The following is a 26736-nucleotide window of genomic DNA, read 5'->3' as shown; positions in this document are numbered from 1 at the left end:
TAATTAATTAATAAATTAATAAATAAATAAATAAAGTCTTTAAAAAAAATGGTAACAATTGGAGGAAAAACTGCTGAGTATGGATATTATATATGTCATGTGTGTGTATGTGTGTATTGTCCAGCAACCTAAAAATATTAAAAATTTGGCACTATCTCTGACTTACCTACACAATGAAAAGATTATCAAATTACAAAATACAGTATATATTGTATTTTGTATTGCTGATTGCATTGTACTGCTGATTGTCCTGATTGAAATAGTTTATTTTTTATACATTAAATATTTATTTAGCACTACCATATGTTTATCTTTAATGGCTAAATAAACCCTTAATAACCTAAAAAAATGGAAAAGGAGGTAGAAACTGACAATTCAAAGTAATAATGCATTTTGACTATTTAAGCCATTAAAACTGCAACACATTAATCTCCCTCCACATTAGCATAAAAATACTTCTTACCTGCCAGTAACAAACTGCAAGAGAAGAACTCTCTCCTCTGGAGTAATGCCTTCCACAACTTCCCAGAACCACTAACAACAACAAAAAAAACTTAACTCATATTTCAGTGCAATTGTAGACTTGTTAATACCCGAGAATATGTAATATTCATAAAGCATATTTTATTCTATGAAACTCATTTATCAAAAATGCTTTCATACAAAGTTTTCAGATGCAATATTCCCAGGAGAAAAGTTTAGGGAAAAATTTTACTTTGTTAATTAATGTAGGTTTTCATCCAATAGTGCTGAAAAGCTTATAAAATTAAGTAGCAAACTTAACTTCATTCTCAACTCTAGAGAGATTTTACCTGAATAACTGGATCTTCTCTTTCATAGCCACTTGTGTATTCTGTATTTCTTATCCAATCGCTCACATCAATTTCTGGCATGCCAGAAAGCAGTAGCTCCTTTGGGGAAGAGGTAAAGTATTTCATTAATCTTCACTGGGAAAAAAAAAATTACATTTAAATAGTAAATTTGCCTTAATTAGAAACTAATCCCATGTAAAAATGATTTATTTTTGTGATAGTTTCTGCATGTCATCAATAACAAGTACTCCATGGGAGAGAACTCTTCATAATGATAATCTCAAATATTGCTGAGATGTGGCAATGCCTTCACATTGATAAAATTTCATTAAAACATATGAGACAAATACACAAACATATGCAACAAGTTTACATTTCCAATAATTTTATGAATTTGTTAAATTCTAAAGAGACCATAGGCTCAACATAAAAGTGACAACAAAGACCTGAGTAAGTCCTGGCTTAAGCAAAGGAAAAGATCATTGAAAAAACTCTAATCACTAGGAAAAAGGAGCAATATAATAAAAACAGGTAATGTAATAAAAAGTGATTTAAAAAAAAAGAACATATTCAGGGCCTTGAAGAAATCTATTTTGGAATGATTTGGATCCTTTAAAGCCAACATTCTGCAGTGTAAGAAAAAAAAATGCATTTTCCTAATGACTTTTGGTAGTCACCTTTCTTTACATGAAAATATTAATGAAATAAATAAAAACAAAATTAAGAATGTCAAAAAATATTTACCATATGTTTTCCAAGAGGAAAGAGAACATGGAAGGAGCTTGTCCAGATGTCTCAATGAGCCCTTACCTCACAGTTGGATGTGTTTACATGGTCAAATAAGAGAATGAATATACACCACACTCAACTAAGTACTAACAAGCCAGAACAGCTAAGTTTGTTGTCACAGACGTAGATACAATGTGTTTAACTACTACAACAACTACTCATAACATACACCTGACTAGTATAGAGGTGTGCTCTGAAGAAAATTAATGAAACCTAATAAGAAGTGAGATGTGACAGCTCTTGGGGGGTTTCTAAGATCTATTCAGAGTCTACAAGGTTCTCCCTTTTCCAACATATCTGAGTCTGGATTTTCTTCATAAAGTTCAAGCAAACAACATATTTTAAGTGATTACATGCAACAGCAGATATGAGAACCTAGTTGCCTTCTATTAACCAGATATTAAATAAACCTACAGAAATGTAAAACAATGTCACTCTTCCCACTATTTTTACCTTGATTCTAGAAACGGCAATTTTCAATTTTTTTTATTTTTTATTTTTTTAAATTTTTATTTATTTATGATAGTCACACAGAGAGAGAGAGAGAGAGAGAGAGAGAGGCAGAGACACAGGCAGAGGGAGAAGCAGGCTCCATGCACCGGGAACCCAACGTGGGATTCGATCCCGGGTCTCCAGGATCACGCCCTGGGCCAAAGGCAGGCGCTAAACCGCTTAGCCACCCAGGGATCCCAATTTTCAATTTTTAAATGTTACTTATGTAAATATATAATGGTTTGTTATTTTTATGTTAAGAAAATATTTAGCAGTTTTTTTAAGTTTCAAATACAGTAAATATCAGGTAATATAACCCACATAGATAAAAACTTTGTTGTAAGGGTGTCCTAAAACCAAAAAGTTTGAGAATGGCTGGTCTAGGGTGTGTTCTGTTCCTTCTTTCCACAGTATTATAAAATACTTTTCCTAGATGGATATTCTGATTAGTCTCCATTTTAGCAATCTAAATACATTCTCCACCATTCTTTGTACTTTTCTGTACCCCAGGAGACCAATTCCTATAGACTGACTGGCTCTTCTTGCCCATCAGCTTTAGGCTGGGCTCCATCACTGGGAAACAGGCAGGCCTATTGAGGTGAGGATATTTTTTATTTCCACCTTGCGTCAGCACATCTTTGTAGTAACCATGTATCCTCAACCACGGCTACTACCAGGATGCCCCTCATTGGTGCATCAGGCTCTCAGAGGGTCCTCGCAATACAATAGGAAGGCCCCTACTTTTATCCACAATTTCGCTTTCTGTGGTCTCAGTTACCACAGTCAACTGTGGTCCAGAAGCAGGTGATCCTCCTTCTAACATATTGTCAGAAAGTCAATAGTAGCCTAATGCTAAGTCATGATGCCTACATCATTCACCTCACTTCATCTCATCACATAGACATTTTATCTAACATCGTCACAAGAACTAAAGTACCACATAACAAGACATTTTGAGAGAGACCACATTCATGTAACTTTTAGTATAGTATATTGTTATATTATTGTTATAAATATTATTAGTTATTATATTACTATTAGTTGTTAATCTCTTACTATGCCTAATTTATAAATTAAACCTTACCCTAAGTATGTATATTTAGGAAAAAACATAGTATATACAAGATTCGGTACTATCCGTGGTTCCAGGCATCCACTGGGGGTATTGGAACAGATTCCCTCTTGATAAGGTGGGACTAATGTAATTTCTCCACCTGTCTCTTCAATTCTAGGGATGATAAAGCTTTCCACTGTTGCTAGTCTCTGGATGTCTCCCCATACTCTTGTGATTCTTAACACCGTCACACTTCTGTAATAGCCCCTTTGTTAAGTTTCTATTTGAACAATCTGGGGAAATTCTGTTCCCCGGCAAGACCCTGATACAGATCTGCCAAAAGGGAGCAGGGATGAATTTTACACATTTCTTATAAGCCATGAGAGTTTAGTCCTCTTCCCTTCTAGACTGAATATAAGCTTTTAATAATATTAAGTATGCTTTCATTATTAATAATTATGAATCAAAATGACTGAGAATATATTCTCTCAGGAAAGTTGAAGCATTTCATTAATATATTATTATGACTTTTGTGAAGAGGATGAAAGATCTTTATTATCCCACTTAACACCTGGGCAAAAAAAGTTATTACAGTGATTAAAAACAAGTAGATGAAATGGAAATTCCACAATAAAAAGAACATACAGCAAGAAGATTTCAAGTCTAATCAATAATTTAGTTTTAAAAAATATGACAAAATAAATGAATTTTTCTACTGGAAATGGGTATAACATATATATCCTATATGAATGGCCAGAGATGGAGTCATGCAAATGTTCATAGCCAATAGCTTACCTAGAATTCATATGGCTCAATGTGTTAATATTCAGGTACCACATATTTACTGTAGATGTCTATGCCAACTTTTTAAAAGGTTTCCTATCCCAGTCTAGCATAGCCCTTTCCTAGGAAAGACATAAAGTCATCCAGGTCCCATTTATAACTCATGCTTTTGAAAGACAGTTTGATATATTGATGAAGACAGAGTGGACTCTAGGTCACAGACCATGGGTTCCCAGTGTGGCGCTAACACATACTGTATGAATAGAAGGAAGTTCTGTACCTTCTTTGGATTGGTTTTCCTCATCTATAAATTGGGAATAATAATACTTATGTCAGAGGTCTGTTGTGGAAATTTTATTTATTTTTTATTTTTTTATTTTTAATTTTTTTTTGTTGTGGAAATTTTAAAAGTGAATACATATGAAGTGCCTGGCAAATACTACGTTTTTACTTATTTATTTTTATTAATTTTATTTTTTAAAAGATTTTATTTATTCATGAGAGATACAGAGAGAGAGAGAGGCAGAGACACAGGCAAAGGGAGAAGCAGGCTCCATGCAGGGAGCCCAATGTGGGACTCGATTCTGGGACTCCAGGATCACATCCCAGGCCGAAGGCAGGCACTAAACCGCTGAGCCACTCGGGCTGCCCAAATTCTGTTTTTTTGTTTTTCTTTTTTGACACTGTATATAAAAGGTCCTTTTATTTTTTATTTTTTAAATTTTTTTTATAATAAATTTATTTTTTATTGGTGTTCAACTTACCAACATACAGAATAACACCCAGTGCTCATCCCGTCAAGTGCCCCCCTCAGTGCCCGTCACCCATTCACCTCCACCCCCCCGCCCTCCTCCCCTTCCACTACCCCTAGTTCGTTTCCCAGAGTTAGGAGTCTTAAAGCAGTTCTTTTTTTTTTTTTTTTTAATTTTTATTTATTTATTTATGATAGTCACAGAGAGAGAGAGAGGCAGAGACACAGGCAGAGGGAGAAGCAGGCTCCATGCACCGGGAGCCCGACGTAGGATTCGATCCCGGGTCTCCAGGATCGCGCCCTGGGCCAAAGGCAGGCGCCATACCACTGCACCACCCAGGGATCCCTCCCAGAGTTAGGAGTCTTTATGTTCTGTCTCCCTTTCTGGTATTTCCCACACATTTCTTCTCCCTTCCCTTATATTCCCTTTCACTATTATTTATATTCCCCAAAGAATGAGAGAATACAATGAGAACATACAATGTTTGTCCTTCTCCGATTGACACTTCACTCAGCATAATACCCTCCAGTTCCATCCTATGTTTTTAATAATAATTTTCATCACTGCATAAATCAGGATCATGCTGACAACACTGCTCTTCCCAAATAATCCCTCCATCTGAAATCAGCTCAACATAGTAAAGCCAGAGTCTAAGACAGATGAAGAATCCTGACTTTACTTCTAATATAAAATCACAATTGAAAACTTAACAATAGCAGACCTACATATGAAAGATAAAGGAATAAAGCTTTTAGAAGAAAATACGGGAAAACAACTTCATGACCTTGGAATAAGAAACAGGTTCTTAAACATAAAAAAAGAAGAAAAAAAAAGCTCCATCCATTAAAAAAAAAAAAGAAAAAGCAAGCGATAAATGTTGAACTGTGTTAAAACTAAAAACTTCTATTCACTAAAAGACACCAGCGTACAAGATATTCACAATATAGATAACAAAGACTCCTATAAAGAATCTTATAAATCAGTAACAAAAAACCAGAAAACCATAGAAGAATGTACAAGTTACTTGAGCAAACACTTTAAAAAAAAAAAAAAAAAGAATACCGGTGGCCAATGAACACATAAATGCACTCAAACTCATTGGTCACTGGGACATGAACCACAAAAATGGTAAAAGTGAAAAAGACAGAAAGTATCAAGTGTTACTGAAGATATGGAATACCCAGAACTCTCATACTTATTGGTGGGAATGTAACCTGACACACCACTTGAGCTATTTGCAAATATCTACTATAATAGAATAAATGCACACCTTATGTCCCAGTAATTCCACTTCAAGAATGTATACATATATCCTCCTACAGGCATGTACTAGAGTGTTTGAAATAGTAGTATTTCAAATAACTCAAAGCTGAAAAATACCCGCCAAATGTTCAATCAAGAGTAGAATAGACTTCTCCACACACACACACACAAATGAAATACTAGAATGCAATAAAAATGAACAAATTACAACTTCATGCAACAATACGCACAGTTTTCACAAAAGGTTGAACTAAAGAAGTCAGATATGTTCTAGGTTATTATTCCATTTACATTAAGTTAAAAAACCAGAAACCTAATCTAAGATATTTTTAGAAGTCAGAATGGGGCACCTAGGTGGCTCAGTTGGTTAAGCATTAGACTCGGATCAGGTCATGATCTCAGGGTCCTGAGATGGTGCCCCACACTGGGCTCAGTGCTCAGCAGGGAGTCAGCTGGAGATTCTTTCTCTCCCTCTGCCTCCACCCCTCTCCCTACTCATGCTCTCTCTAAAATATAAACAAAATCTTTAAAAAACAAATATAAGACTGATGAATCACTGAACTCTACCTCTGAAACTAACAATACACCATATGTTAATTAATTGAATTTAAATAAATTTAAAAATAATAATGTTAATGGGAAAAAAAGGTCAGAAGAGTGGTTCCCCAAGAAGAGGGATAGTGATGAGGAGGACAGGATTGGACATCTGGGGTGCTAGGATTTTTGTTTCTTGATCTGGGTGATTTTATGGTTGTATTCAGTTTGTAAAAATTCATCAAACTTTTCTGATGCGTATACTTTTCTCTACATACACTGTAAATCAATAATAAGTTTCGTAAAATTTAGAAGTATCAGTAAATTAGGAGGCAAAGTTTTCGTCAATTATTTACTTTGTTGCTATTTGTTTTATATACACAGGTCCAGAAAATAATGTAAAATTCTGTTCTGAACTTTACAAGGCGAATTTAGTAAGTACAGTACAGAAAAAGTCATTTCAGTCATGTTTAATAATAGTTCCTAAATATTCCTCCATTTCTAAGTGCTAAAAGTAACTTATTGCTATGCAAAAACTAGACCAGTCTATATACTAAACAAAACCATTAATCTTAAACCTAAAAATGCAAACAAAAAAAAAACCCTCAAAACTGACATTTAATGAAACTAAGTCACAATGGGCTTCAAAATTAACTAGTAAATTCCATTCACTACTATACTAAGATATACTATGAGTGATAAACTAAAAATACTGGCACATATGTAAAATTAAAAGGTATAAATCAATGTACTTATTCATACAGTAAAGTGAAAGGCATAGGGTAAAACTACTTTATGGGAATAATAAAAAACAAAGGATACTTTTCCATTGCTCTAAAATTTACTATTCCAAATTATAATTTTTAAATAAAAAATAGCTATATTCTATTTAAAATACTACATATTAGTAAGGAGTTAGACAACTCAAAGAGTTTGAAAATAATTTATTATCAATAATGAGAGAAAAAGGATATGAGGGAAAATACAAACATAAATCATATAAAATTAGAAATCCTGTTAGGTCACAGTAAAAAGCAAGCAAATTAAAAGAGCAATACAAACATTTATTAGAAACTGGAGGCTGGCAAAGAGAGGACTCCATATAGATTTAAAATGGAAAATGATAAAATGATATATATGGTAAAATAAGAAGCCAGAGAAATTAAACAAATACAATAAAAACTAATTATTCTATTCAGAATGATAAGAAGTTATTATTTTATACCTCATATGATCTAATAAAAAAATTCCTACGAGTTCTTTTTTGAACTCTGACCCCATGAAGTCAAAATCCATGTGTAACATCTGAAGTCCCCTAAAACTTAACTGTTAATAGCCTGCTGTTGACCAGAGGCCTTACTGATAACATAAACAATAAATATATATTTTGTTATTTGTATTACATTTCATATTCTTAGAATAAGGAAACTAGAAAAAAGAAAATAGTATTAAGAAAATCAAAAGGAAGGGGCATCTGGGGGCCTTAGTCTGTTGAGTGTCCGACTCTTCATTTGGCTTAGGTCATGATCTCAAGATTGTGAGATGGAACCTCACACATGTTCGGTGCCAAGTCTGTAAGATTCTTTCCCCTCCTCCTTCTCCCTCCCACTCTGCTCCTTCCCAACTCATGCATTCTCTTTCTCTCTCTCTCAATGAAATAAAATCTTTAAAAAGTAAAGAAAATCAAAAGGAAGAAAAAGAAGCTATAGCATTATACTGTAAAACATCCACATTTAAGTTTGAATCCACACAGTTCAAACATACATGTGCTGTTCAAGGCTGTTCAAGGGTGAACTGTAATATGAATATTGCTTTTGAGAAGACTGACCTTCAATATCTCCCATGTAAAATACTTTCATATGTGTTTCATCTTTGTTTATCACCACCTCACCCCACTTCACACTAAGGAATTGTTACTCTGGTTATTAAGCTTAAGAGAACCACATTCACAAATCTTGTAACAAGTCTCTAAACATAAACATTAGACTATAATGTCTTATCACATATGATTTCATTCATAGTAGTACTCCAAAATTATTTGTAAATTACAGAAACTGGAGTCTTGTGTTGTTTTGCAACCACAGAGAACTGATGTTTTTCCTTACCAATTCATATTCATCAAAAAGTTGTATGAGGGAAGGCGGAATGAACATATGAAAGCCCTGTAAAAAAGCATTGATCTGAGGTTGAATGGCTCTTGTCATTCGAAGTTCAGTAACAAGCTGGACATACTCCGCCTATTAAGAAAAAAAAAAAAGTGAGGATTTTTTTTTCAATTTCACATACATAAAGATACTGTTGATACAATCATTTCTCATTGAAGAGGTGAAGGTTTGGAATTAATTTGGTACCATTATTCATAAACCACAGTAAACCCATAATCTACCAATAGCTACACTACTTAGGCCAAAATCCTAGGAATCAATCACCCATGATTTTTCTCATATGCTGTATCAGTGAGTGCTATCAGAACTACCTCCAAAAAACATTCTCAATCTCACCACTTCCACTTCTAGCACCTTGGTCCAAGCCATCATCTTCACCTGGATTACTATAACATGTGGTATCTCTGTTTCCATTTTTCCCTCTATACAGCTTCTTCCATAACACCAAGTGATTTTTAAAAATATATAAGTAATGTTTTATATATAATTCAGATCACATTACTCCTCAAAACACTACGAGGGGCACCTGGGTGGCTCAGTCGGTTCAGTCACCTCTCTTCCTCCCTAAAACAAACAAAAACCCTATAGTGACTTGAGTAAAATTCAAATCACATTCCTAGCCTATAAGGCCGTAAATGATCCAACCTCTGCTTTGCTCTCTCATCTCATTTCTTTTCATTCTCCCCCTGGTTCATTCTCTCTACTCCCCAAACATAAGCTTGTTCAGACCTCAGTGTCTATACTTCCTGGTGCCTCTGACTGAAATATCTCATTAGAATATAATCTTTCTGCAGGCAGGGGCTCTGTTTTGTTTACCAGTATATATTCCCAGCTCCTAAAAAAGTGGCTGCCACTTTGTAAATGTTCAACAAATATCTGAGGGAATGCACACATTCAACAAGTGCATGTAATATATACTCAGAACTTGATAACATGGGTGGTTTAACCATAGTCGATTTGATTCTGAATTAAGGTAAATTATTTTTACACATTTTAAAATACATCCCCCCAAAAACAAACAAACAAAAAATACAGCATTCCTGAAAACAGTGTCACTTAAAATTTAACTGGAAATAAAGAATGTATTTTGGCTCAGACAAGGATCAATTACCATACCTATCAGTCAACTCTATCAATTGTTATAACTTTATAATTATATCTAAGTGAAACTTTGTGACTTAAAAGCAAATATACCATACATAGTTCTCACCTCGCAGGTATGAATGTTCTAAAGAGAGTAAAGAAAGCCTGTTTTAGGTTCCTTCTTTTATTTATTTGGCACTAATCTGATGCTCTGTCCAACCCCACTCCCCAAACATACTCCAGGGGGGAAAGGAAAACCACAACCACTGAGCTAGCAAATTATATATAACCGCTGGCTGTGGATTCTCCATACATGTCAAAGCTACAGAAGTGTCATGGTAGATTCTCCACAGTTCTCCCCAAGCCCCATGTGGCCCCTGGTGCAATCTAGCACAGGAAAAGCTGTCATCTCTGCTATTCAGTCTACTCCCACTCCCAAATCCCATGCCCTACCATCCAAAAGCTTTTCTTTACTGCATAGGAATTAATCAGTTACTACATTTAGGTCGTTACTAGAGAGAGGGAGACAAAATTGTGTGCCAATCAAACAGAAACATAAACTAGATTTTTCAGGTCCCATCCAGGAAATAATATATATAGCACTGTTCAAATTATAACGAGCAGTGATTTCAACATTAGCACATCATTACCTTTTAGTTTATGTCTGCTCTAACTAAACTGACTACACTACTACAATTTTTCTGCTCCATTCATTCATTAATGTTTAAGGCGCTGGTCAGACCCCCTTTTCCCTTAACAAGAGTAGCTTTTTTCCAGAAGGTTTTGTTCTTAGAATCTTATGGTGCTATTCAATAATTATTGTTTAAGACCTTAAATCATGAAGCATAAAAGTAAAAGATTTGTGGGGTGCCTGTGTGGTTCAGTCAGTTAAGTGTCTGACTCTTGACTTTGGCTCAGGTCATGATATCAGGGTGTGAGATGGAGCTTCATTGGGCATAAAGACTGCTTAAGATTCTCTCTCCTTCTGCCTCTGCCCTCCCTCTCCCCTCCCCTAACCCCACACATGTGCACAAGCACTTTCTCTCTCAAAAAGAAAAGATTTGTGAATTGCTCAAGATACTTTACCTATTTTAATTTGCCACCGCATTTCGTATTTATCAGTACACATTCTGTTTTCAATAAATTAATTCCTATTATTTCCTCACACATTCTTTTTTCAAAAATTAATTTCCACGAGTATACTAATCATTCCTTACATGTTTCCTTCTGTTCTAATATAAAATATTATTCTAATATTCTAAATATTTTCAACATTTATTTCTGTAACTCTGACTCATAGTTATTGCATATCAATTTGTGGAAATGAGCACCTTCAAATACTAGTTTCCATGTTATATTAATTTAAATGTGGATGAATCTTGGTCTAAATTATTTCTCAGAAAAATAATTAAATCCTAACCATCACAAATCCTACTGAGATATTTAGTAAAATAAAGTTTTCCATAAAGCTGAAAGATAACTGTGTTTAACAGAAGAAAATACAAATCCAACTGTTTTCCTCCTTCCTTAAACATTACACATCCTCAAATGGAACATAAATTAACACTTTCTTGATGATACAATATTACTATGAACATCCACTATTATTACACACTAACAGCATGACAATTCATACTGTGCAGAAATATGCTGGCTACATTCCCACTACCTATGAATCCAAGTGACTCACCTCCCCACACTTTATGCTCCTGCATAACTACATCAAATATCTTACATGCTTCAATAAGGAAACAGATGACAATCAGTTCACAAAGGAAACAGATGACAATCAGTTCACATAGAGTTGCACAATTAAACCTAAACTATCATTTTCTTTCAAGTTATTATAAGAGATTGATATAACTTGGGGATAGGGGATCTTTTTTTATCCCTAACAGATGGCATATCCTGGAGTCATATTTGCTCCCACCTGAGATATATGGTCTATTCTTTGAAGGCATAAAATAATACCAGATGCCAAAGAATTAAATTGAAGAATTAATCATATTAAAGAATCTTAATACTTTTACTAGTGAAGTATATTAATACATAGAAAGCTTTCAATTGGAAAGCCTCAGCATGGAAACAACAGCAACAAAAAAGAGCCTTAGCAACTTTTTTCTGGCTTAACTCTGACTCTGGTAACTGATACAAAATAGATAAGCAAAAAAGAAACTGTTAAGCGAAAAACATAACACTGAGATTAGGAAGACTGAACTTGTGGACATTATGTTCCAGTAAAATTATATGTCCATATTTATAGAAACATTATTTTTAATAATCTCCTAGTCTTCTGCATATGTGGAATAAATAATAATCAATTCTCAGAAATATTCCTTAAAATTTTAACTTCTTTTCAGGCTTTGAACCTAAATTATGTCTTCTTCTGAGGAATGGCAGTGATGTTGAAAATAAAGTCATTTTTTTTTTTTTTTTACATTTTATTTATTTATTTGACAGAGAGAGAGCACGCAGGCAGGGGGAGCAGCAGGCAGAGGGAGAAGGAGAAGCAGGCTCTCAGCTGAGCAGAAAGCCTGATGCGAGGCTCAATTCCAGGGCCCTGAGATCATGACCTAAGCCGAAGGCAGACACTTAATGAACTGAGCCACCCAAGTGCCCTGAAAATAAACACATTTTTAAGCTGTTTTTTTTCCCTGAAAATCTTGTTTTTTGAAAGACAGCTAAATAAACCATATTTACTTAAATAAGTTAACTTTTACTAGTGAAAACAAGATGTTCTTTTTTTCCCTCCTCTAAGCAGAGGAAAAAATTGGGCCACATTTGTAGAACAGTTTGGAATAGTTATTTTTTTAATAATTAACAGTTTAAATGGCATTACTGTTGGCATAATTCAATTCACTGTTTGAATATATATCCTTTAGTGATAAAAGCTTCTTTCTTGAGTTTATCCACTTATTACTGCTCTAGTATGTAAGAGTTCTCATTGAAAATTTCTCTACTGAGAATTCCAAAGGATAACCAGATTTCTTTTGTAGAAATAAGCAGATATGTCAAAAAAGGCAAGAAATTATCTCATTTTCTCCATCCCCCCTGCCATTGTCCTATGAAATCCTCATGCATCCCCACATCAATACCAAAACCACCTATCAGTTGCCCTGACTCCAGTACTGCCCCACTTCAACTCATTCTTCACACTCCAAGCATAGTTTGTTTTTGTGTGTTTTTAAGAAACAGAATCCATTGATGAAACTTGCCTCTATAATGTCTGCAATCATCCCTATAGTCTTCAGAATAATTTTCAAATTCTTAATTGTGGCCCCTGACTTTCAGAATTTGGCCCCTGACTACTCCCCTCATCTTTTACCACTCATTTATTTTGCAATCCAAGCTAAGATCTACAACTCTTAAATACCTGTGGTTCCCTGAACACATCATGCTCTGTCATCCTTAACTTCCTATAAGCCCAGAACATTTCTGTTTTCCCCCCTTACTCCTATTTGGCCATTTAATGCTTCTCCTCTATAATTCAACTCCCATGCCATCTCCTCTATTCCCTGAAATCCTGTCTTATCCCACCCCTATTTCTTTCTCTCCCAGGCAGAATGAACTTCATGATTCACTGTAAAAATGTTATTAGCACTTAAAACTCATGTAGCTTACTCTTCAGTTCTAGGAGATAGAACTGAAGTTGTAAGAAAACCTGTCACTTCTAACTCAAATTTTATGGTTCCATGATTCTAGCTTTTGGTCAAGAATAAAAAAAGAAAGTGAAAAGTAAAAGCAAAACTTTTAAAGAAAGAAGAAAATATTATTTAAATGTAAATTGTTCAGTTTCTGGTAATTCAGCCATTTTCAAAACTGACACCAGAGTTTAGTTTTATTATTTTTTAAGATTTTTAAACAAATTGACAGATACAAAATTAAATTTAAAAGAGCATTATGTTTCAAATGTGGAACTGATATACATTCTTCTGCCTACAACATTTGTATTTATTTAATGTACTCCTTTTTAAACAAAGGTATTTTCATCTATTCGGATGAAAATTTTCCCTGTATAATTCCCAAAGCCTTTCCATAAAATTTAGGAATAAATGACTCCCCCATGTGGAGATCAGCTTACACAGATTTTCTCGTTCTAACAAGTTTGGCAACTCATTTAAGCTTCAATATGCTTACAGATTTTGAAGTTGAGCTCCAAATGGGACATTATAACTTTATACCTATAGAGTCAAGGAAGTAAAAAGCTAGGCCTAAAGTAACAAAAAAGTTCAGGAAAGAAACAGATGTTAAAAAATAACAAAATCTCTAAAAAACATGGTTTGAAATTTTTATTTGTAAACTGAATATGTTAACAATCTTAAAGCAAGCAATCAATTTAAGATGCAGGTATTTTTCTAAAGATTTTTTATTTAAAAAATTAATCAGGTTGCTTATTGAGTAAGCATTAAATGTTTAAACATCACGAATGTGATGATCTTGATGTAAACTTCTATCTCTAATCAATTTTTTCAAAAAAGAGATGCCCAATTTACATATCCACTGAATTGTGCTCTAAGGCTGTTTCAGGAACTGCCTAAGCTATCTAACACAATAGTAAAATGATCCTTCCTAACTCAAAGTTTGATATTTGATGATTTAGTTAATTTAAATATTTTATCTATTATAAAATGTTATGAAACTCTTTTAACAGCAAAGTTTTTCTAGCTAGTGTCAGTACGCTAGAGTAATCAGCAAACTATCAGGGCCAAGTTACAAACAATGGCTAAGATAAATATTTGAATACTCACTTTGTTATTTTGTGTCACAAGAATACTTCCACCCCCAGGTTTCAAAGGCACCTCTTCCATTGCTCCAAACACATCAGTTTCAACAGAAAAGGTTAGTTCTAGACCCAGATCACTAATGTCATTATCTAAAATCCACTGCAAATTTTTGGCATATTCTGGATCAATGGATGCCACATCTTGGTAATTTACAGGGATACCTAAAAATGCAAACATAGAGCAGTTAGAGTCTAAATGCTTCTGCCTTTCCTTGTTTAATGGTAAAATACTGCCCTCTACAGATATTCCATAAAACTGCAAAATATAATCCAATTCACAGCATGATTTAAAATGGAGGCTAATTACTGGATTTGGAAGTCTGTTAACTTTAAGTTTGTGGGTTTTTCCACATTTTTATAATATAATCTTTCTTTGAAATCACTACACAGGAAAATTATCAGATCCTTCAAAAAGTGCCAATTCTCTTAAGTGTATTCATACTAAAATGCATCCTCAGCATAAACATATATACACTAAAATGATCAACAATTTTTTCAGCAAAAAAAGATTTTTTTACTCCCCCAGGCTCCCAAATGCCTTACATATACAGATAGCTTCCAAGTGAAATAAAAATTACCTCATCCAAAACACCACCACTTATCTACTTAGTTTTTCCTTAAGATTCTAAGAAAAACATTTTAAATAAATGCCTATGGAAATAACAGTAGAGCCATACCAAGAATGTGCTTATAGAACGATCTTGTGAAGTAAATGTTGACCAGCTGCCTGTGGTTCAAAGCTAATCCCAAGATCTGTCCAGCAAACCGGAAATAGTTCAAGTGATCAGGATTTACATAGGAATTACTATTAGGCTGAAAAGTTGTTCCTATTAAAATAAATATGAAATAAATATGAAATAATTTATTTCTAGGAATCCAGATGTAGAAGAAAGATCATTTTCAGTGCTGATAAATCAGTTCATATACAACTTCAGTAAAACCAGGGTTACATTATGTATAAACTTCCACCAGAATGTTCTTTGTGGAATATATGACAATGGAATTGTCAGAAGATAATCATTAATTCACACATACTTATCAGAGTAAATCTTTGCAGAGAAAATTTTAGAATACTTTTAACTGAAAGTAGTTGGAAGATGTGTCAGAGAGATCCTGGAAATAATATACTAAAAGATAACATACCTAACACATTTTCCTCAGCAGTATAGAAATACTAGGCTGTGAATTAGGGCAGGCATAGTTTCATTCATCTATACACACCCAGTGCAGTAGACTTTCACACTTTTTGCTCCTTATGGAATAGAGCACTAAAAAAGAATAACTAAAAATTGTAAACTACAACTGTTCTTAAGTGATGAACTCAATGCCTTTTACCAATCACCTAAATCCACAAGTCAACTGATTATTCCTCGCAACAAATAATCAACTTTTTTTTTTTTAAAGATTTTACTTATTTGAGAGAGGGTGAGAGAGCATGTGCAAGTCGGGGGAGGACAGAGGGAAAGGGAAAGAGAAAATCTCTAGCAGACTCTCCAGTGAGCCCAGAGGCCGACTTGGGCTTGATCTCACAACCCTGAGATCATGACCTGAGCCGAAACTGAGAGTTGGACACTTGAGCAACTGAGCCACCCACTGGCAAAGGCAAGAGTTACCAATTACTGTCAAAACCTAGTATGATTCCACTTATATGGAAAAAGGTCTGGAAATAGATAGTGGTGATGGTTACACAACACTGCCAACATACTTAATGCTAGTGAATTTAAAATAGTAGATTTTATGTTCTATATTTTATGATGATGCAAACTAAAGTCTAAAAACAATCTAGTGCAGTGGAAAATCTAATACCAAGACCTCAACTTTAAAGAACTCTTTTTGTATTTTTCTGTAATGATCACTAACTGTGAACACAACTCTCATACATTCAACAAATATTTATTGAGCTTTTGCTATTTACTACTGTTCTAGGCACTTAGACCCAACAAAAGAATAACTGCTTAATCTAATGAAATAGTATCCAAAAATAACATAAAATAAAGGAAAAGTGGAAAGTTTTGGAAAGTGAGATGTTTGGTCATTTGGTATATTATTTTGACAATAATTACTTTGTGCATTGCTGATCTTTGACTTTTCACTACTGGCACAAGAACTACATTGCTGAGATCAGTTTACTTAGATCGAAGGTAAAAACTTAGAAGCTTAAGGTTGATTGACTTAAAAGGGCCACATGAAGCTAGTCATTCACTGTCAAGCACCTTTTAAGAATCATTCCCAGTCATGCGAAAGACTGGGTATGAAAAGTCAAAGAAAAGTTTTGTTAGATGAAAAAAAGACTTCAAGGACAAACATAACTATAATGCCAAAAATATAGTAATATAAGAATAGTCACAAATATTTTTGAATGCTAAGGGTATTAAAAATAGTGAATGCTAAGGCTATCGATGAATCGATCAGCAAAGATCTTTGATAACTCAACCTTGTCCCCTAGGTCTGTGATTCCTTTGCTAAGTACTTTCTTGGAAATCTATGTTATTAAAAAGAACAGATAAGGAGAAGGAGAAATGAAAAAAAATAAAGAAGGAAACAAATGGGGGAAAAATCTATTTTTTTCCTGCAGTAATAGTTTAAAACTATTCAGGAAAGAAGTAATAGGTTTTTAACTTGAAAACCACTTAAAACAGAACACAAAGTTTGGGTTCTGTTTTAAGTTCAAAATAAATGTAACTATGACACAGCTATTTTCATTACCTCAGAAAAATCCCAGTGAACAAGAAAATATCATTTTCCATACAATAATAGCTTCTAATAATTATTTCTGCTTTTTATGTGCCAGGCACTAGACTAAGCACTTTTTACATAACAGCTAATTGATTTGTCTCTCACCACATTACAAAACATTCATTATCACCATTTTCAAATGGAAAAAATTGAGATCCTGAAAGGTTACATTTACTGGCCCAAGATAACAAGAGGAGCAGAGCAGGACTCACACCCAGGGACAAAGGCTGAGATGCTACAGTAAGCATTTTAATTTAATTAGAAAGCAAGTTTTAAAGAAATTATTATAGACATGAGGACTATCCAAACATTTCCCACATTCTGGAATTTTTAATTGAAAATTGTAATGTAAGTCCCTTCATGTCAACTAAACTTAAGAACAAGGAACCATTTCACTGAGATTTTAATTTATGAATACTGTGACCCCAAAGAGAAGACTTACATGGCTTACAAAAAAGGACAAATCACAATCTTTATGATCTCTATGCTTCAATAAATGCTCTGCTAATACAGTCATAGTAAGAGAAATTACCTTGACTGAAGATTCCACACCAAATCTGTTTTTTTTTTTTTCAGGTATGAAACTAAACAGACAGACTCAGAATAAGGGACTATAAAGAAATGAAATAAATCTAAAATATAATGCTCTAATGCTAAATCTTTTTTCAAAGATCAGGCCTAACTAAATGCAGCACCTCCTCAAACTTGTCATAAAAACAACCAAGACACCAAATTCACCTCAGCGCAAATAATCAGAAGTTACAGAATTAAAGCAGATAGTCACATATTCCTCAATACCTTCAAACAGACCATGTGTGTCTGAGGAGCCCAGCACACAGGTGAATACCTGTTCCCTACCATCACTGCAGCCCACCACCACCTTACCACTCCTAAAGTCATCTTTCTTAGTGGAGTTTTGCCTGCTGGTTTGGTTAGAGACGAGAAGGTACAATTAATGATGCATTCTCTCCATATATATATATATATATATATATATATATATATATATATATATAAAACAACAAAACAACTTAAACATTACGAAAGAAATAATTTTCAGGAAATAAAAGCAACTGTGTAAAGCATTTAAAACTGAAATCCCAAATCAATCAATCAATCAATCAATCTGAAATCCCTTCTTCACTTGTATGTCTTTCTCAAGTTAGAGAATTGTCAAGTATTCCTCATATAGATGAGGTGGTAACCACTTCCATTTAGCCTACAATATCAAATTAGAATTATGCAAGTCAGAAGCACTATTTCAATAAACAGTTAATCTGTATTATAAAATAAGAAGAGCTTTTTTTAATTGGCCAGGTTTCAATCTTTTAAAAGGACTGAAAACTAAGTTACTATACATAAGTAGATTATAAGTTAAAATTTAATACCATGATTTCTAGACTTTGTTTTTTATGACCAATTAAATTTTAAGATTTGGCAATAGGAGAAGGACAAACATTATATGGTTTCATTCATTCGGAGAATATAAAAAATAGTGAAAGGGATTAAAAGGGGAAGGAGAGAAAATGAGTGGGAAGTATCAGAGAGGGTGACAGGATATGAGAGACTCCTAACTCTGGGAAACGAACAAGGGGTGGTGGAAAGGGAGGTGAGCAGGGGGACGGGGTGACTGGGTGACGGACACTGACAGGGTGGAGGGGCACTTGACAGGATGAGCACTGGGTGTTATATGTTGGCGAATTGAACTCCAAAAAAATATATATACAAAAAAAAATTTTAAGACTTGGAAACTCAAATAGGGTTAGCAAATTTGAATTTTTCCAAATTAATATTTAAGTCCATCTACTAGCACTATTTCAGAAAAGGAGATTTTAACTCAAAAAAGTAGTTTAAGGACAATCCTTAAATTGGATAATTTAGTTTTACTTTATAAAGAACTGATGAAAGCTTCCTTGGAGCCAGAACTGGTCCTTGAGATAAATATTTGAGAACCAACTATTTAAGAGAACAGAATGCTAGACTGAGGAGCCCCTGGGGTGGCTCAGTCAGTAAAATGTCTGCCTTCGGTAGGTCATGATGATACCAGGGTTCTGGGATTGAGCCCCGTATCAAACTCCTGCTGAGCAGGGAGTCGCTTCACCCTCTCCCTCTACATCTGTGTTCTCACTCTCTCAAATAATAAATAAAATATTTTTTTAAAAAAAGAATGCTAGACTGAATCAGGTTCCACTCATGATCCTACTGCTCATTAACTATGTTAATGTAGATAAAAACTCTGAATTTCAATGTTCTTTTCTATGATATGGGAATACTCCACACCTAGCTCATAGAATTACTATGGGAATCAAAGGATAAAGTGCACTGAAGTAGTTTGAGAATGAGAAGCCACAGAAAAAGTCATGTAGACTGTACAACTTACCATCAGCTGACTGGGTGAACAATGCATAATCAGGATTCACTATCTCATTAGACAGAATATCAAACCACTCACGCACAACACCTTGGCCCTGAGTTCAAGAAAACAAAATTAAGTATCAACAAAATATATTATGGGGAAATCTTTTTCTGAATAATAATAAATTAAAATCATTTCTAATTTCTTCCCTTTTCAATTATGTACTAAACTTTATTCAAGTGCGCGTTTCAATCTTTTATATATAAAATATTTTATATCTTTTATATCTTTTATATAACAGCACTTATTTTTATACCTACCATGCCTTCTTCTCCATGGAACCGTACAGCAATTCCTTGCTTTAGCTTTGCACAGTTTGCTTTTGACACAACTTCACAGCTACTCCTAAAAATAGAATCTAAATATGTAGCATTGGTTAATTTTATATATTAGAACTTCAAAGAACTAATATTTTGTGCCTCACACACATCAGTTTATTAAACATACCTCTGTGAACAAGCAGGATATCATTTTCATTCACTGGCCTGTGCACCATGTCAGAATCTGGTTGTCCTGAGTGCAAATGTTCATAGAACCACTCACAGCGATCTTTAAATGGCTACCCCAACAAATGACAGTAAAATATGTTAGCAATATTTCAGTTACTATCAGATTATGTAATGAGCCTACTAATGCCCTTTCTACAAATAATCATTCTTAGACCTTTATTTGTAATAAATAGTTCTAGATAATGTTCTGACATTTCAAAACCTATTCACAAAAAGGCAAATCTTAGCTGAAATACTTTGATCACAAAGAGTATTTTTTAAATAACCAACATTTTTAATAGAAAAGACTTGATAAATTGGGTTATATCTAAAAACTTAATATCAGATATGTAATTGATGGCATTACTCCCAATTTCCTTTAAGCCCAACAATGCTTTTAGGAATGAATTTCCAAATCCAGAAAAATTACATTGCATGTTACACTTAATTCTTCATGAAAATAATCTTCTACCTTTATTCTTTTTTTTTTTTTTTTTGATAGAGAAAGAGTGCGTGCTCAGCCTGGGGGAGGGGTAGAGGGAGGAGAGGAAATCTCAAGCAGAATCTGCACTGAGCCTGGAGCCCGACACAGGCTTTGGTCCCAGGGCTGTGAGATCATGACCTGAGCTGAAATCAACAGTCAGATGCTTAATCGACTCAGCCACCCTGGTGCCCCTATCTAACTTTACTCTTATTTCTATTCTTTGAATATGGACTGTAAACCTTGACTATTGGGATATTTTTTCTTATTTAACATAGGTGCCTGACCTTGATTGCCAAGGCAACCACTTCAAAGAGGCATCTACTCCAAAGATGGCTATCTCAAATAAACAGAACGCCAGCCACATAACTTGATAAAGAACCAGGCCATTTTCCCACATGGAGGCTCCTCTGTTTTAGAAATCTTGGTTGATTTCTATAACTAACCATTTGGCCCACCTGTTTTTCCCCTTCCCGTGCTTGAAATTCCCACCTGTATGTTTTAGATTCAATAGTGAGTCTGTGAAACCCTAGGCGCCCACCTCAACCACAGTAAAAGCAGAACCTCAGGCCCATGTGTGTTATCATGCTTGCACATATGCACACACTCTCCCATTCCCCCAACTCCACCATGTGTGCTGTGTAATATCCAGATCCCATAAGTAATAAGCCTTTATATATTTTTTTCAGTTTCCTGATGGTTAATGTTAAAGGGCATTTTGCAACCATAATAAGAACCACAAGGGCTGGTCTAGGCACAAGCTGAGGCTTGTTATCGACAGGCTGAGACCAATATACAACCATTGGCATAGTTCGCAGGACTGCGTGATTGCCCTTAAAATTAACCAACAGGACTGTTTTTACCTACAATTTGCCTATTAATTGCCAAACTCATCATCTGAGAAAGAAGCAGCTTTAGCTGGGGTCTGTTGTGCTGCTAGGTGCTTTCACACATCGCCTGTGTTGTGTGTTGCCTGAAGTATCCAACCTAAAAGGTCACAGCTGCCGTAATAATGCAAGAATATCCCCAGAGCAGCATGATTAAAGCCATATGGTCTAATGAGATGATCAGACTACTAATTATAAAGGTCTTAATTGACAATATGTATAAGGGTCCTCCAAAGCCAAGGATATTGAGGGAGGGTGGATTAGACTGCAAGGCTACTGTCACTGCCCAAGGAAGGTTCTGGGCCAAAGGTAGATAGAAATGATTCCCTTAGCTAAGGAGGAAGTGGAGATTTCCACTTGCAACCACTGAGTCAAATGGGTTGTGCCCAAATAGATGTCCTAACTCAGAAGAGAGAAACAGCCTTGCAAATGGAAGCCAATAGCACCACAGGGGTAACATACAACAGAGGCCTACAGCCTCTGTGCCACCACTTCACTCACCACCATTGCTACTTGTCCCCTGACCCAATAGGATACTATGGATTCAATCCCAAGTGTGGTACTGCTAAAAAATTAATGGACAAATATAAATGTCCTAAAGAATCAAAGAACCCTGAGGAGGCACACCAGCTCCTTGATAAATACAAAACCCCGTGGACGCTTCCTAGGTATTACTCAATTATGCACACCAAAATGCCAAGACTCTGGTTTATGCTCCAGAGGCCTACAGACTTTTCCCAAAGACCCTGTGCATATCATGCTACCGAAGGCAGACTCCAACTCCGAAGAGGTTTCTTGAGACACCCTGAAAAGGAAAGTGCCACCTACAAAGAGCACCTACCTGACAGTGATGTCATCCAAAATTTCCTGGTTAACTAGTTTTCCAGTAAGATTAAGGTAACAGGATAAAAACAAGAAGTAGAAATTGAGATCAAAAGCTATATCTTAACTGATATAAATTCAAACCTTTCTTAAATATTTTATGCAGCATGAAAGAGGAGAACTAATTGATTATTGCAGGTTTTCCTGTTTGTTTGGAACAGGCTCTGAACTGTTGTTACTCGCAGCGGCTAAAATGCACCAACTGGGTGGTATCTCTGAAGACTCTAAAACCCATAGCTTTCTTTAAGATCCATCTGGGCTATAATGCTCATTCCTTCTGAGAGAGTACAGATTCTGAGCCCTCTCAGCTTTCTGCTGAACAGGGCATAACTATAAACATGTTTCATGAGGTTTCCCTGCTATCAAGGGAAGAGCAGACAGGGTAGGGTTATCAAGGCCTCTCTTGAAAAAGAAGAGGGAAATAGGAAGACAAAGGCCCCTAGAGCCATTGATGTTCATATTCTAGCCCTCCCTCTTCTCACTTGGACATGTGCTGTCTGGCACTGTACCCATCCTCCCATCACAGTGATCACTGCTAAGGCTTCCAGAAGCGGCCCATCTCCTACTACACAAAATTCCCATGGTCCAACTGGTTCATCATTTCTATGACCACAGTGATCCAGATGACCCCTTCTTCATTTCCAACCCGAAGAAACCCCATTTGACCTTGAGTCTAGAGGATTATTTCACAAGGCACTCCCCCTAAATACAGGGTTGCACTACTACATTTTATTTTGACATCAGAAACCATCAAAAAAGCACTAGAACTCCTAGAAGAAAACTTATATTCTTTCTCTATCCCTTGAAGATGTAAATACAATGACTTTGAAAAGTAAACACCCTAGGAGGTAACTAAAACTCTGCCCAGAGTTGCCAGAGACTGAAGGGAAAAAAGAGGGGAAAGCCTTTTAAAATACAAAATGCTATAAAAGCTCTTTTGCCCAAACTCTAGTCCCAGCCTCCTTAAGATTATTTGTTAAGGATAAATACAAACCTTAAAAGTCTCCACAAATACTAGTACAAAGCTTTAGCCACTGGAGCAGGCAACCTTAACTTATTCTGTCTGCCAATTTGGATTCAGCTGTTATTTATACGACAGTGAGTTTTATACTGTTGTACCTGATTCATGACTAGAATGCTGGAATTGATGCTGCAGGTCTCTGCGTCTGCCTGTATGTTTATGTGTATCTATGCATATGTTATATGTATATGATTTTTTTCTTCTCTCAACTTCTAGATGGTACTGCCAAAATTAATTTGCAAAAGAACTCTATTTAATTAGCTTAAAAATAAGCACTTATGAATTAAGTCTTCCTAAAACTCTGTAATACTGAAACTAACCCAAATATTTCAAGTTCACATGATCTGGGATAATCTTTGGGAAGTAAAAGCTAGTTTAAATTTGGTTTAATTATGGGATGCCTGGGTGGCTCAGTGGTTGAGCGTCTGCCTTTGGCCCAGGGCGTGATCCTGGAGTCCCCAGGATCGAGTCCCACATTGGGCTCCCTGCATGGAGCCTGCTTCTCCCTCTGCCTGTATCTCTGCCTCTCTCTGTGTGTGTCTCTCATGAATAAATAAATAAAATCTAAAAAAAAAAAAAAAAAATGTGGCTTAATTTTTTAAAAAGTATGTCTTCAGATATACACATATTTAATAAAATGCAGATTATATATTAACCTATATATAATATATAATTAACATAATTATATCATGCACATATATGTACTGTATGTTAAACATAGAGATCATATAAATATAATGGGAAATATGTTAAATAAAATGCAGATAAAAATGTATTGTACCTGGATTTACTAGTCAAATAAATTCAGGTTATCTCTATTACAAAATCTGTCAGCAAGTAAAGTAGCTGGGCATGATGCTACCTAATGAAGATTTTCATGGACAGTCTAAACATAATTGGTGTGATCAAGTAATTTAGATAAATGTTAAATGGTATAAGAGTTTCTAGATGAACTTTTCAGCAATAATTATGTGTTATGTCCAGCTAAAACTAGTTTCTAAAATTTTTGTTAACTTTCACCCCTAGAATTTTGCTGAATAAGGGAATTCATTGAATGTCTAAATCATTTCCAAATAAAATACTGAAACATTCATTGCAAAACAAGTCGAAGTTTACCTACTTTTGACCTCTTATCACAGAGGAAACTGAAGATATTTGGGTCTGTTAGTAAGCATGTCTTGTGACACTGAAAAGTTGTACCATGGGGAAATATATATTGATAGAAATTATGAAATATAAACACATAAATTTGCCAACCTAAAGAATGCTGGTATAACAATTCACAAATTTTGCTTTTTACTTTTTATCAGAAATTAAGGTTTCTGAGGGCTAAGAGTTCTAATTAATCTATGTAATTACAACTACTAGAAATAATATGGGAAACATCTCTCTGCATGCAAGGAAGGTAGGACATATCTTTAGTTATGAGAAGGTATGAGGTATGAAGATGTATATTTATTAAGGGAAAAGAAAGGAAATTTGTCTGAAGTAAAACTGGTTATTTCAGAATGGCAAAGAGGAAAATAAAGGATAAAATGGTACAGAAAGTAGAGAAGAAAGAATGAATTTTACCTTGTGGTTGACTTGACTAAAATCGAATTGTTGTTTACAAGGGTTTGTTTGTTTTTATAAGCTTTAATATCAATACTATGCTTATATAATTTTCTTTCATGTGTTAAAAGGACAAAGTTTTCTTGGGAGTACTGGTCAGTTCTTGATAACAGATTATGAAAGCTTTTGCCTTACCTTTTAAGTAATCTAGCTAGAAAGCAAAGATTCTGTGTTTTATCAAAATAATTAACCTGTACTTCATGCTGTTTTGATCAGGTCTTTGATTACTTAAGCAAACAGCATCTTCTCAATATTAAAGTAGTTGAATTTTGCTCCAAACTATGTAATCTTCTGTATATACCTTTAAAAATCTTTTGTCATTTTGGGTAAGTAGATAATTATTGTTTCATAATTATCTGTGATCCTATTTAGTCAAATGTCCAAAACCTTTTGATGTTTTTGACTAAATTCCCAAAATCAAATTCTAACTAATGTATTTCTGACCTGGAAATAACTCTGGAATTTTCTACAGAACCCCTGGAACATCTCAAAAGATCTGCTCACTCTCTTTATAAAAAGATAAACAGTGAATTTAGCTTATTTGGTATGATAACTACATAAGAAGCACTGTCAAATAAGAAATAATGCTGAACCTTCCTTTTGGATATCCTTGTATGAATGGATATATGCTATCAATATAAGTATTCAAGAAATTCTACTGAATTCCTAAAAATCTGATACAAAATGTTTTCAGCCATCACTCCAGTTATCATCTTACAATGTGTGTCACAGAAATAGCCAAATTTCCTTATTAGTTGTGTTATAATTAACTCTCATCAGATCTTTAAACATGGGCATTTTCAAGTGTTTTATCTTTATCATATTTAAGTCTTTTAGTTTTTTTATCCTTTACAGACAGTTACTGTTTCACTCTGATGCTTTTGCACAAGTGCTTCTTCATCTTCAAGAAGATTCCTGGAAAGAACACTGACAAACCCAGGTTTCTGATAACTTTCAGATCATATCACTGAACTGGGTAAGAAAGGAAAGAACTCTAAGGAAAAACTAGATTCATAAAACTGCTAACAAAAGATCAAGATGAAGAATCACTGGGACTGAATGAACTGATGAGAATGATTATAATTTTTTATGAGCCTTCTTTGAAACACTGTTGGTTCTTTAATCTTCTGTTTTCCAAACTTAAGGAAACTTTTTCTCTTAAGCTACTTACAGCAATTTGGAAGAATGCCTTTGTGAACAAAGATGAAACAATCACTGTTACCTTCCATCTGATCCTTCCAGAATTTGGAAACTCTCACGGTGAGTATTCTTAAATTTTCACAGTAGCATAGTTATTAACATAATCTGTTCTTGTATCACGACACAACTGGAAACAATGGTTATACTATCAAAGGCTTTGAATGGGGCAGCCCGGGTGGCTCAGCGGTTTAGCACCGACTTCAGTCTAGGGTGTGATCCTGGGGTCCCAGGACTGAGTCCCACGTCAGGTTCCTTGCATGGAGCCTGCTTCTCCCTCTGCCTGTCTCTGCTTCTCTCTCTCTCTGTCTCATGAATAAATAAAATCTTAAAAAAAAAAAAGGCTTTGAACGGAATGTCATATTTGAGAGAGATATGCATATATTCAGATATGACCAAACAGCTTTAAAAAAGTAAGGCTGACTTTATGGAACCAATTAAGCCCCTTGGGAAAATAAGTTTTACCTTACTTATAGGGTTCCCAGCAGCCTTACCAGATGAGTGAGG

General features: G+C 34.8%; 1 protein-coding gene across 4 annotated transcripts in view; it reads right to left on the bottom strand.

Annotated features, from left to right (window-relative positions):
• HACE1 (HECT domain and ankyrin repeat containing E3 ubiquitin protein ligase 1) overlaps positions 1-26736 on the bottom strand; it is a 108232-nt gene that overhangs the window by 9883 nt on the left and 71613 nt on the right. For all 4 annotated transcript variants that reach the window (XM_077902948.1, XM_077902950.1, XM_077902949.1 and 1 more), the window contains 8 exons: positions 20110-20221; positions 19923-20020; positions 19627-19714; positions 15188-15337; positions 14476-14672; positions 8585-8716; positions 813-911; positions 464-534 (listed from right to left, as the gene is read on the bottom strand). In XM_077902948.1, coding sequence (XP_077759074.1) covers positions 464-534; positions 813-911; positions 8585-8716; positions 14476-14672; positions 15188-15337; positions 19627-19714; positions 19923-20020; positions 20110-20221 — 947 coding nt within the window. The remainder of the gene's footprint in view (positions 1-463; positions 535-812; positions 912-8584; positions 8717-14475; positions 14673-15187; positions 15338-19626; positions 19715-19922; positions 20021-20109; positions 20222-26736) is intronic.

This window comes from Canis aureus, chromosome 7 (assembly GCF_053574225.1).
Source record: "Canis aureus isolate CA01 chromosome 7, VMU_Caureus_v.1.0, whole genome shotgun sequence".
Classification (NCBI taxonomy): domain Eukaryota; kingdom Metazoa; phylum Chordata; class Mammalia; order Carnivora; family Canidae; genus Canis; species Canis aureus.
Note: the sequence above shows the minus strand (reverse complement) of the source record. Positions and strands in the feature narration are given on the sequence as shown.